Source organism: Rhinolophus hipposideros, assembly GCF_964194185.1.
Source record: "Rhinolophus hipposideros genome assembly, chromosome: X".
Taxonomy (NCBI): Eukaryota; Metazoa; Chordata; class Mammalia; order Chiroptera; family Rhinolophidae; genus Rhinolophus; species Rhinolophus hipposideros.
Window position 1 is genome coordinate 46,592,007 of NC_138046.1, and position 12,895 is coordinate 46,604,901.

At 36.2% G+C, this 12,895-nt stretch overlaps 1 protein-coding gene across 2 annotated transcripts in view; it reads left to right on the forward strand.

The window, feature by feature from the left end:
* Positions 1–771: 771 nt before the first annotated feature.
* The window catches only part of CHRDL1 (chordin like 1), a gene marked incomplete at its 5' end in the record, with an annotated part of 187,614 nt that continues 175,490 nt past the window's right edge, over positions 772–12,895 (forward strand). For both annotated transcript variants that reach the window (XM_081043672.1, XM_081043671.1), the window contains one exon: positions 772–868. In XM_081043672.1, coding sequence (XP_080899798.1) covers positions 772–868 — 97 coding nt within the window. The remainder of the gene's footprint in view (positions 869–12,895) is intronic.

The window sequence follows — 12,895 nt, forward strand, 5'->3', positions numbered from 1 at the left end:
TGATGGTCTTTTGCATGGTCCTATAATGTGAACACATTACCTATTTAATTTTGCCTAAATTCCCTTAAAAATAGCTCATTTTAAATTTCCATTTCACAATGTGAGAGGAATATGCCTAAGCCATTCAGGTATTCAATTACATCCATTTGCTAATTACATCTATGTTTTCCAATATAAGCAAGCCAAACTGAAGATCCTTACAGAGCCCATGGAAGACACAGGAGAAACACTGATCGATTTGTGCCTCATCACTGAAGGATTAATAAAACAGTAGTCTTGGTGCTAAGATTAGTTAACTTACATTTCATAAATTGTTTGGGTCTCATGTCTGTTAGTTTTATCTAGTTTGCGAAGGTAGCTGTATTGCAACCTCCAGTTTCCCTTTTCTCCCAAAGAAAATCTCTTGAGAAATAAACTTTAATTCCCCTAGAAATGAGGATTTCAAATTTTGTTTTTATTTCCCTATGACTTGCCTGTAAGGATTCAGCCTTAGCTTTGGATAGGAATGCAAGTTTATCTACTTGAATTTCCCCCAACAATGTTTGCAAGACAGGAGAAGCAGGGTCTCTTTCTTAAATGGGAAAACAATGCTTGTACTTATGTAAATTTTCCGGAATTTTTTTTTTCTACCTAGCCAGTTAGAAGCCTAAGCATCAGTGATCTCCATCACTTCCAGAGGATCTGTTTTAAGTCTTCTTTTCTACTTTCTTCCTGACAGCTTTGACTACACCAGGCCCTGAAAGTTTTGAGTTGCCTTTTGCAGTGGCCCAAATGAGAAAAAAATGGAAAATGGGAGGCATGAAATGCATCTTTTTCTCATTGCTGTTCTTTGTTTTCCTAGAAGGATGCAAAACAGAGCAAGTAAACCGTAAGTGTCTCAAGTTTAAAAAACAGGATGCTTTCTTGTAATTTCTTTGAAAATGTGGTTATAATCTGTGGGAATTGTGATTTAGCCCAAATATGGCCATGCCATTATTCTAAGAGAAAGAGAATGTTACTGGTTTATGCATGATTTGATAAAAGAATAAGATCTTTGAATTGGGCCAACTAAATTTGGGGCTGTTTTTCTGATTATAATATAGTTTTCATCTCATGGAACACATGACACATTAGCCTATTTTCCTTTTCCTGTTTTAAACTGTACAAATCTCATTCCATTTTACATAACTCTAGAAATATATGACAGATGAACTGGATTTTTTCCCAAATTTCAGACTCTTCAGCAAAGGTTTTCAGTTTATGAAAAAGAATAACAGCATAGAAAAAGAAAATCAGGCTCTGCCTATTCCCTTATGCCTAAAAATGAAGAAGGACAATACCTTCACATTAACTGGATTCAGATGAAAAATCCTTTGAGGAAATTGAGATTCCAGGGACCGTGAGCAAATTGGATGCCATTTATTGGAAGGAATAATTCCCTGCAAAACCAAGGAATATTTCTAGAAAGTCAACAATCCGTGTGATGGGGCTAACACTTTGGAGAAGGCATAGTAACAGCAAGGGGGCTAATTAACTCTCCTTGCTGCCACATTTGGGAGATTCATGAGTAACCATTGACATCTCTGCTCTTGTTAGGAACTTTCTGCTGCCTTTGCACAGTATGAGCAGCCTCACCTTCTTTGGGCTACTTGCAACCTCTTTGAGATGGACATTTGCTCCAAATTCGAAGGAAATGCCATAGATCTAGTTCCCCTTTTGGGCTGCATCAAAAGAAGCACAAAGTGGAACTAGTCCAAAAGGGGCATTCTCTGCTTCACTGAACTTATTCATGAGAAGGAACTGTGAAAATATTCTTGGTAGGAGCTGAAGCAGTATCTGAAGCCTGTCATTTAAACATTTATCTCCTTTATTAGCATAAGTTAAATATATTAGGCATGAAGTTTGTTGACAGGGGCAACAGTGCCAAACCTGTTCCATTGCTATTTGTGTTTCTGTCCCACTACAATTTTCATAGTAAACTTAACCTTCTTCCTGGGAGAAATAGTGCTTTTGATTAGGCTTTTTAACATGAATGATTTGTGGTGATATCTAGTATGATTGGGCCATGAGAGGAAGTTTAGCAGGGTATGATCTCAGCAAGGAAACTTGGATCAACCTCTCCCCTTGTAATCCTTAAACAGCTTCCTTCCCCTTCCATTTGAATATAGTCCATCAGGTCCCTCCTCTTCTAGAAGTCCTCCTTGATTTAAGAAAAGTTGTCCATCCATTCTCACCTCAGCTCAGCTCACAATCATCTGAGCTTAAAATACTTCCTCTCTTAGAAAGAAACTTCCCTTATGGCCTGTTACTGATAGCATCATGGGGGAAATTTGCAACTTTTAGAAGACCATGTCTTCTGGGAAGCCTTCCATATTTATGAAGAATTGAGGAATATTGTCCATGCACCATAGAGCTTAGATGACAAACCAAAGAAAAAGACAACACAACTTAAAAACTATTTACAGACCAAAAACTATCACTTTTTAATGTTTCTTACTGCCTATGAATTTGTCCCAAGCCTTTTTGATATTCAATTGGTGTCAAAATGATTATGTAACACATGGCCTAGGGCACTAGTTCTGATCTAGTATTCCAGGCTTATACATATATGATGAGGCTAGAGTCGTGGCAATTCCCTGAATGAGCAACTCAGCATCAATTTTTTGTGGCCACACCAAGGCTAACTGTCTCAAAGACATATACAAAGTTATTTCCACTAAAGGGGAAAATCTCAAAACATATGCCTTATGTATGTTCCCTCGATACACACACACACACACACACACACTCACACACACATACACAAAATGCATGCACAGAGATTTATTTTGCAGCTCTAACAGTGAGAAATTAGAAGGAGTAGAAATATCAATGCACTGGGAAATGGTTACATAAATGATCCATATAATGTACTATCATGCTATCATTAAAAATACTGCTTATTGCAAATTTGATAGCACTGGAAAATGCTTATATTAACTTATTTTAAATTTCCTTAAATTATAAAATTAATAATACCCATTGTACAAAATGATATGAAAGTATCTAAGCTTTATAAAGAATGTGTATCCTTTAACTCCAATCACACTCCCCAGGGGTAACCATTACTAACAGGTTGCTATGTGGTCCTACAAACTCTTTTTTTTCTGTTATAAAAACAAACATACATGTCTATAGGGGTTTATTATTTTTTAAATAAAAATGAAATATATATGTAGTTTTCTTTAACTTGCTTTTATTCAGCAATGTGTCTAGGACATCCTTCAGTGTCAGAACATTGCAGTACAACAGTACCATATTCTTTCTAATGCCTACATAGTCTCCAATTGTATACGTGTGACATGGTTTATTTAACCAGTCACATTTGTAGTTTGTTTCCACTTCGTGCTGTTAAAAGGAAGGCATTGATGCACAACTTTAGACAAGTAGGCAAGTATTTGTGAGAAATTGTTAGGTCAAAGTGTGTCTTCAGTTTTAATCTTGTAAAAAGTCAAATTGTCCTCCAAAAAACACTGCATCAATTTGTACTCCCACCATCTATGTATGAACATCCATTTCTAATTCCTTGACCAAAAGTATTTTTAATCTTTGTATTTTAGGGCCAGTTAAATAAGGGGAAATCACATTTGCTGTGATATTTTCCTATTACTAGAGTATCTTTTACATTATTTTAAAATCCAGTTATATTTCTTCAGCGAATTGTCTTTTTTTTTTCAATTGGGTTGCTTGCCTCATTGATTTGTAAAAGCTTACTTATTAGCATTTTGTTATTTCAAATTTTGTTAACCTTTTGCATTTCAAATATTATTTTCCCAGTCTGCCATTTGCTTTAAACTTTGTTTAAGTTTTATTTTCCTATACAGAACTTTTAAATTTTTGTGTAGTCTGAACTGTCGTTTATTTCCTTTATGGCTTCTGGATTTCTTCTTATTCCTAAAAAGGTGTTTTCCACTCCATATTCTTGTATCTTCTTCTCCTGCTTCCAAAGTTTGGGGTTATACCCGTAGTTCTCTATTCCATCTGAAATTTATAGTCATGAGTGGTGTGTAATAGGGAACTAATTTTCTTTTATTTCCGGGTGGTAGGTTCATGAATGTTATTTTTGTTCATCTTTGTGCTTCTATTTCTTCCAAAGTTGTCACAATTGACAAGTATTACTTTTACAACAGGGGAAAAGTCCTTTAAAGTAAAATATCTCATTTCCGATATATTTACTGTCTAGTTCTAGAAAAGGGTAGGTATAGGAGTGGAAGAAGTAAAAATAGTTTTTTTTTTGTTTGTTTGTTTTTTTATCTAAAAAACAAACAAACAAAAAAAACAGAACAAAACTAGAAAATTTTCAGGAAACATAAGTGTTAGGGTAATAATCCTTCACATCTCTCTTTGCTGCCTGATACCATTATATCCAAGGAAGCCCAGGGTTTTTTTTGTTTGTTTGTTTGTTTGTTTGTTTGTTTGTTTTGTTTTATTCATTTTGGGGGAAAGGTAATTTTTGTTTTATTTTTGAAAGATATTTTTACCACATTTAGAATTCCTGGTTGACCACTTTCAGCACCTTAGTGATGACATTCCATTTCTTTTTGGCTCCATTATTCTACTTTACAGATTTTTATTAAAATATAGCTAATGTACAATATTATGTTAGTTTCAGGTACACACCATAGTTATTCCACATTTATATACCTAAATAAGTGATCACCATGATAAGTCCAACAGCTATCTGACATCACACAATGCTATCACAATATGATTGACTATATTACCAATGCTGTAAATTACATTCCCATGACTTACTTGTTTTATACCTGAAGATTTGAAACTCTTAATTCCCCTTTACTTCCCCCCCTTTTAAAATTTTTCTATTACACTTTACATTCAACATTATTTTATAATAGTTTCAGGTGTATAGCATAGTGGTTAGATATTTATATAATTTGCAAAGTGATCCCCATGAATAGTCTAGTACCCACCCAGCACTATACATAGTTATTACCATACTATTGACTATATTTCCTATACTTTACTGTACATCCCCATGACTATTTTGTAGCTACCAATTTGTACTTCTTAATCCTTTCACCTTTTTCACCCAAACCCCCTCCGATCTGGTAACCATCAGCTTGTTCCCTGCATCTATGAATCTGTTTCTGTTTTTTTTGTTGTTGTTGTTCTTTTGTTTTTTCTTTAGATTCTACATGTAAATGAGGTCATATGGTATTTATCTTTCTCTGTCTGACTTATTTCACATAGTATAATAACTTCTAGTTCCATCTATGTTGTCGCACATGGTAAGATGTCATTCTTTTTAATGGCCAAGTAATATTCCATTGTGTATATCTACCACTTCTTTTTTATCTAGTTGTCCTGCTGGGCACTCGGGTTGCTGATATAGCTTGACTATTGTAAATAGTGCGGCAGTGAACACAGGGGTGCATATATCTTTTCAAATCAGTGTTTTGGATTTCTTTGGATAAATACTTAAAAGTGGAATTGCTGGATCATAAGGTAGTTCCATTTTTAATTTTTGAGGAACCTCTCAATGGATTTGCATAGTGGCTGCCCCAATTTGCAACCCCGCCAACAGTGCACGAAGATTCCCTTTTATCCCCATCCTTACCAACACTGTTGTTTGTTGATTTATTGATGATGGGAATTCTAACAGGTGTGAGGTGATATCTCCTTGTGGTTTTAATTTGCATTTTTTGTTGATTAATGACATTGAGCATCTTTTCATATGTCTGTTGGCCATCTGTATGTACTCTTTGGAGATATGTCTATTCAGATCCTCTGCCCATTTTTTAATTGGATTGTTTGTTTTTGAGTGAGTTTTTATAAATTTTGGATATTAACCCCTTATTGGATATATCATTGGTGAATATCTTCTCCCATACAGTAGGTTGTCTTTTCATTGTGTTGATGGTTTCCTTTGCTGTGCAAAAACTTTTTAGTTTGACATAGTCCTTTGTTTCTTTGTTTCCCTTGCCTGAGATGACATACCAGAAAAATATTACTAAGAGCACGTCAAAGAGTTTATTGGCTATGTTTTCTTCTAGGAGTTTTATGGTTTCGGGTCTTACATTTAAGTCTTTAATCCATTTTTAGTTAATTCTTATATAAGGTGTAGGAAGGTGGTCTAGTTTCATTTTTACTTTTGCACATATCTGTCCAGTTTTCTCAAAATTGTGTATCGATTAGACTGTCTTTACCCCATTGTATATTTTTGTCTCCTTTGTCATAGATTACTTGACCATATAAATGTGGGTTTATTTCTGTTCCATTGGTCTATGTGTCTGTTTTTATGCCAGTACCATGCTGTTTTGATTACTGTAGCCTTGTAGTATAGTTTGATATCAGGTATTGTGATACCTGCAACTTTGTCCTTCTTTCTCAAGAAAGCTGTTGCTATTCAGGATCTTTTATGGTTCCATATAAATTTTAGGATTACTTGTTCTAGTTCTGTGAATAATGGCATTGGTATTTTGATAGGGATTGCATTGAATCCATAGGTTGCTTTGGGTAGTATGGACATTTTAATGATGTTTCCTATCCGTGAGCATGCTACATGCTTCCATTTATTTGTATTTTCTTCAGTTTCTTTCTTCAGTGTCTTATAATTTACCAAGTACAACTCTTTTGCCTCTTTGGTTGAATTTATTCCTAAGTGTTTTATTTAATTTTTGATGTAATTGTAAATGTGATTGTTTTGTTAATTTCTCTTTCTGATAATTCACTATTGGTGTATAGAAATGCAATGAATTTCTGAATATTAATTTTGTATCCTGCTACTTTATTGAATTCACTTATCAGTTGTAATCAGTTCCCAGTAATAGTTTTTTGGTGGAATCTTTGTTGTTCTCTATGTCATCTGCAACCAATGATAATTTTACATCTTCCTTTCCAATTTGAATGCTTTTATTTTTTTTCATGTCTGATTGCTGTGGCAAAAGCTTCCAATACTATGCTGAATAAAAGTGGTAAAAGTGGGCATCCTTGTCTTATTCCTGATCTTAGCAAAAACACTTTTAACTTTCCACCACTGAGTATGACGTTAGCTGTGGGTTTTTATATATGATCTTTATTATGTTCCCTCTATTCCCACTTTGCTGTAAGTTTTTATCATAAATTGATGCTGGATTTTGTCAACTGTTTTTTTTTTGCATCTATTGATATGATCATATGATTTTTATCTTACTTTGTTTATGTGGTGTATTACATTAATTGATTTGTAGATATTGAACCAATCTTGCTTCCCAGGAATAAATACCTCTTGATCATGGTGTATGATCTTTTTAACGTATTGCTGAATTTGGTTTCCTAATATTTTATTGATGATTTTTGCATCTTTGCTCATCAGGGACATGATATATATATATATATATATATATATATATATATATATATATATATATATATATATATATATATACTTGTAATACACACATACACACACACACACACACACACACACACATATATATACTTGTAATGTGTTGGTCTGCTTTTGGAATCAGGGTAATGGTGGCCTCATAAAATGAGTTTGGGAGCTTTCCATGCTCTTGAATTCTTTGGAATACTTTGAGAAAGATAGGTGTTAATTATTTGAATGTTTGGCAAAATTCACCTCTGAAGCCATCTGGTCCAGGATTTTTGTTTGTTGGAAGTTTTTTGATTACAGATTCGATTTTGTCAGTAGTAATCAGTCTGTACAAATTTTCTGTTTCTTCTCGATTCAGTCCTGGAAGGTTGTATGTTTATAAGAATGTATCCATTTCTTCCAGATTGTCTAATTCGTTGGCATATTATTGTTCAGAGCATTTTCTTATAATCTTTTGTATTTCTGTGGTGTCCATTGTCATTTCTCCCCTTTCATTTTTGATCTTATTTATTTGGGTCTTGTCTTTTTTTTCTTGATGAGTCTGGTTAAAGCTTTATCAATTTTGGTTATCTTTTCAAATAACCAGGTATTCATTTCATTGATGTTTGATATTTTTTCTTTAGACTCCATTTTGTTTATTTTTTGCGCTGATTTTAATTAGTTCCTTTCTTCTACTTACTTTGTGATTTTTTATTTTTATTTAATTAATTAATTAATTAATTAATTAATTTATTTATTTTTGCTGTTCGTTTTCTAGTTCCGTTAGGTGCAGGATTAGATTGTTTATTTGAAATTTTTCTTGTTTCTTGAGGTAAGCCTGTATTGCTATGAACTTCCCTCTTAGGACTACTTTGACTGTGCCCTATGGATTTGAGGTTGTGTATTCATTTTCATTTGCCCCAGGCATCTTTTGATTTCTTCTCTGATCTTCTTGTTGACACATTCATTGTTCAGTGGCATGTTATTTAGCTTCCATGTGTTTGTGTAATTTTCAGTTTTGTCTTGTAATTGATGACTAGTTTCATACCAATTATAGTGACAAAATATACTTGATATGATTTCAAGCTTCTTATATGTACTGATACTTGTTTTGTGGTCTAACGTGTGGTCTATCTTGGAAAATGTTCCATATGCACTTAAAATAATGTATATTTGCTGCTTTGGAATGCTCTAAAAATATTAATTAAATTCATCTGGTCTATTGTGTCATTTGAAGCCCCTACTATGACTGTATTACTGTCAATCTCTCTTTTTCTGTCAGTCAATATATGCTTTATATATTTAGGTGCTCCTATGTGGGTGCATAGGTGTTTCCTAAGGTTATATCCTGTTGTTGGATTGATTCCTTTGTCATAATGAAATGTCCTTATTTGTCTCTTGTTATAGACTATTTTAAAGTCTATTTTGTCTGATAAGTATTAATAAGTAATGCGACCTCAGCTTTGTTTCATTTCCAGTTGCATGAAATAATCGTTTTTCATCCCTTTACTTTCAGTCTATGTGTGTCTTTCAATCTGAAGTGGGTCATTTATGGGCAGCATATATGTGGGTCTTATTTACTTAACCATTTAGCTACTTAATGCCTTTTGATTGGAACATTTAATCCATTTATATTTAAAGTGATTATTGATAGGTGTATAGTTATTGCCATTTTATTATTATATTTGTGTTCTTCCCCACCCCTTCTTCTTAATGAAGTCACTCTAATATTTCTTGTAATATTAGTTTGGCGGTGATGAACTCCTTTAGCTTTTTCTTCTGTGGGAAGCTCTTTTTCTGTCCTTCAATTCTAAATGATAGCCTTCCTGGGTAGAGTAATATTGGTTATATGTCATTGCTTTTCACCTCTTTGAATATTTTGTGCCAATCCCTTGTGCCCTACAAGGTGTCTGTTGAGAAATCAGCTGATAGTCTTATGGGAGCTCCCTTATAGACAACTAACTGTCTTTCTCTTGCTGTTTTTAAGATTCTCTCTTTCTCTTTAACCTTTGCCATTTTAACTATGATGTGTCTTGGTGTGGGCCTCTTTGGGTTTATTTTGTTTGGAACTCTCTGCACTTCCTTGGTTTGTATGTCTATTTACTTCACCAGGTTAGAGAAGTTTTCTGTCATTATTTCTTCAAATAGGTTCTCAAGTCCTTGTTCTCTCTCTTCTTCTTCTGGTACCCCTATAATCTGACTGTTGTTATGCTTTATGTTGTCATAGAGGTTGCTTAAACTGTCCTTATGTTGTTGTTATTTAAATTCTTTGTTTTTCTTTTTGCTGTTCTGATTGGGTGTTTTCTGCTACCTTGTTTTCCAAATTGCTGATTCTGCCCTCTGTTCATCTAATCTGCTGTTGATTCCTTCTGTTGTATTTTTCATTTCAGTTATTGTTTTCTCCATCTATGTCTAGTTCTTTTAATGGTTTCTGTGTCCTTTTTTAATGTTTACTATCTCTTTGTTGAAGTTCTAAGTTCCTTAAGTATTCTCATAGCCAGTGTGTTGAACTCTGTACCTGGTAGATGGCTTGCCTCCATTTCGTTTCGTTCTTTTTCTGGAGTTTTCAACTGTTCTTTCATTTGGGACATGTTTCTTTGTTTTCTCATTTTTTTCTGCCTTTTTGTGTTTTTTCTATGTATTATGTAGATCTGCTATGTCTCCCAGTTTTGGTAGGCTGGCTCTATGTAGTAGGTATCCTGTGGGGCCCAGTGGCACAGTCTCCCTGGTCACCTGAGCTGATTGCTCCAAGAATGTCCCATGTGTGGGTTTTATGTGTCCTCCTGTTGTAGTTGTACCTTCATTGCTGTTGGCATATCAGTGGATGGGTTTGACCCTCAGGCTCACTGGCTGTGGAGATTTTCCATGACCACATAATATGAGCTGCTGTGCAGGGGCTGACCCCATGGAGCAGTATTCACCCCAGTGGCCTCTGGTACCTGCTGAGACAACTCTTTGTGTGTGCTATTTCAGGGGCTAATCAAGTAGTATTCTTCTGTGGCTTAAAGCTGGCCACTAGGTGTGTTGGTTCTGGGGCCTCTTCTGAGGGACTACTGTGCATGCCAAAGTCAGCCACCACCTGTAAGTGGTCACAGACTACCTGGGGATACCTGATAGGAGCTACAAAGATATCTGCAGTTGGTCGTTGTGTATGCTGTACCTGGAGGTGTGTGGGAGAGGCCATGTTGTGAACTGAAGCTGGCTGTCACTAATACTGGACCTAGCGCAGCTCAGCAAAAGGCCCAAGGTATCCTAAGGCCTTTCGCCACCTGCTGGCTGTCCATCAGGCTCAGCTGCTGAAAGAGCCTTGTGTGGTAAGGGAGTTGGGTGAGGCAAAGTCTCAGGGAGTCACCAGTGTGGGGTGAGTGGTGTCCAATGGGTTAATGCAGATTCAGATTTGATGCCAGTTCTGAGGCTGGGGCCTCAGAACTGAACCCAAATGGTTCAGAGCACACTTAGGCCAGCCACCATGTGCCTGGGGCCAAAGACCCCCAAAAGTTATTCAATGAAGACTGTAACAGGTGCCAACACCCAACACTGGCTGCCCACATGCCACCGAAACATCCTCCAGCAGTGACTGAGTTGGTTGTGGTGGGGTCACAGGGAGTCGTCAGTGTGGGGGAAGTGATGTTCAACAGGTTAATGCAGATTCAGATTTGGCCCTAGTTCTGAGTCTGGCTCTGCGGAAGTCTTAGACTGCATTGAGGCCAGCCTTTGCCCGCCTGGGGCCCTGGGACCTCCTACAGTTGCCCAAGAAAGACTGCAGCATGGGCCAATGCCAGCTGCCTGCCAGCCATGAAAAAGCTTATGGCATTGCACAAGTTGGCTCAGGTGGAGTCCCAGGTAATCACTACAGTGGAGTGAGTAGTAATCACCAGGTCAATGAAAATTCAGATTTGGCTGTGTGGAGGGGATAGCTCAACATAGGAAAGATGACATCCACCCACAGACTACACAGGAGGAGTACTCAACTCAGAGACAATAGTGAAGGAAGTCAAGGTTTTTGATCTTTCACAGACTGGTCAGAATATAAGCTTCAAGAGCAAGCTATGTAGGCTATTTGTTCTCTTATTTGGGTACCAGGGTAGAATTAAGGGGGACACCATTATACTCAATGATGCTCACTCAATTTGTGTAAAATCTGATGATGTCTGGAAATAATGCTATATTTGCAGAAAGCTGTTTTCATAAGGAAAAGTTGAGGTGGGTGCTGCTACTTGCTAGTAGTTAATGAGCCATTGTTACAGCTGTTCTCACAGGAAGAAAGACAGGCTCAGGGACCAAGGAAATGCTGATGTACATCGTAGTGGATGAATGAGTTATTTGTAGCTTATATAAAAGTCTGTTACTGTCCAGAATCAGCAAGGTTTACAGGGAAAACCTATTTCGTAACTCCATTATGCTCTGTTGTTAAACTTGTAGTCAAAGAAGCCAGGAAGCTCTTTTGAAGTTCAAAAGATCATAACATTCCGTGCATAATATTAATGCAAATATGGAACAAATGGGCTGAAGAGTTTGCCTGTTTGGCAGCTCTAACTTAGGTAATGAACTCTTAGTCAAAGTGAGGTGGAAGAATTGAGTTGTCAGGGACATTAAATTATGTACTTTGAATGGACCAGCCTGTGCCAAGTCTGACAAATGTTAAATGTTCTGGAGAGAGAAATTTTTCTTATACTTCACAGAGTTCACTACTGCTTTATAAGGTGAGTTAGCTGGGTCTTCCAAGGCACTAGATTCTCACTCATTTATCTCCTCAGTAGAAAAGTTTCCAACATTTATACTTGGTTGAAAATGGGCCTCTGGACTTCTCAGGAAGGGTGAGTCATCAAAAGATGGAAGGGAAGGAAGGAGATACTTAGAAAATTTTCAGACATATGAAATATGGCCTTATGTAGCCTACCCAGAGCCTCTCCATCTATTGTGAAAGCCACTAGACAGGCTTGGGTTTTCCTCATCCAGATTCTCACTTTGACATTTGAGGTGATTATTTGATAATAGAAAAAAAAAAAACAAGGAAAAAGTGGACTTATTCATATCTTAAAAGTTTAAGTAGGTGGAAGTGGAAGAAAGGAAGACTATCTTAAAATTAGAAAGCTTAATGCTTTTCAAAGTACACTCTTAATTATTTTTTATGTTGTGGGGGCAGTGGGGTTGGGTGTGGAGGTTCTGGAGTCCAGTTAGCTTCATACTCCACCTCCATGAGTTTCTTACTTACCTTGAGAACGTCACATAACCTCTCCAGTTTTAGTTTTCTTATCAGGACAATGGGGAAAATAGTAGCATAATGACCATCAACATGGACATTTGAATGCTGATTGAGATTGTGTACACTGAGTGCTTTGCAACAGTGGCTGGCACATAGTTAGCTTTTAGTAAGTGATAGCTACTAGAGTACATCTCTTGCAAACCAAGTGATATTTAATTTTTAGATGAGAAACTTGAAACCCAATGAGGTCAAGTGACATTGTACAAGGACAGGTAGCAAGTCCAAGCCAGGGCCAGAACTAAAACCAAGGTCTCCAAATTCAGTGTTCTGATAATTATACCAATTTGCTTCTTGTT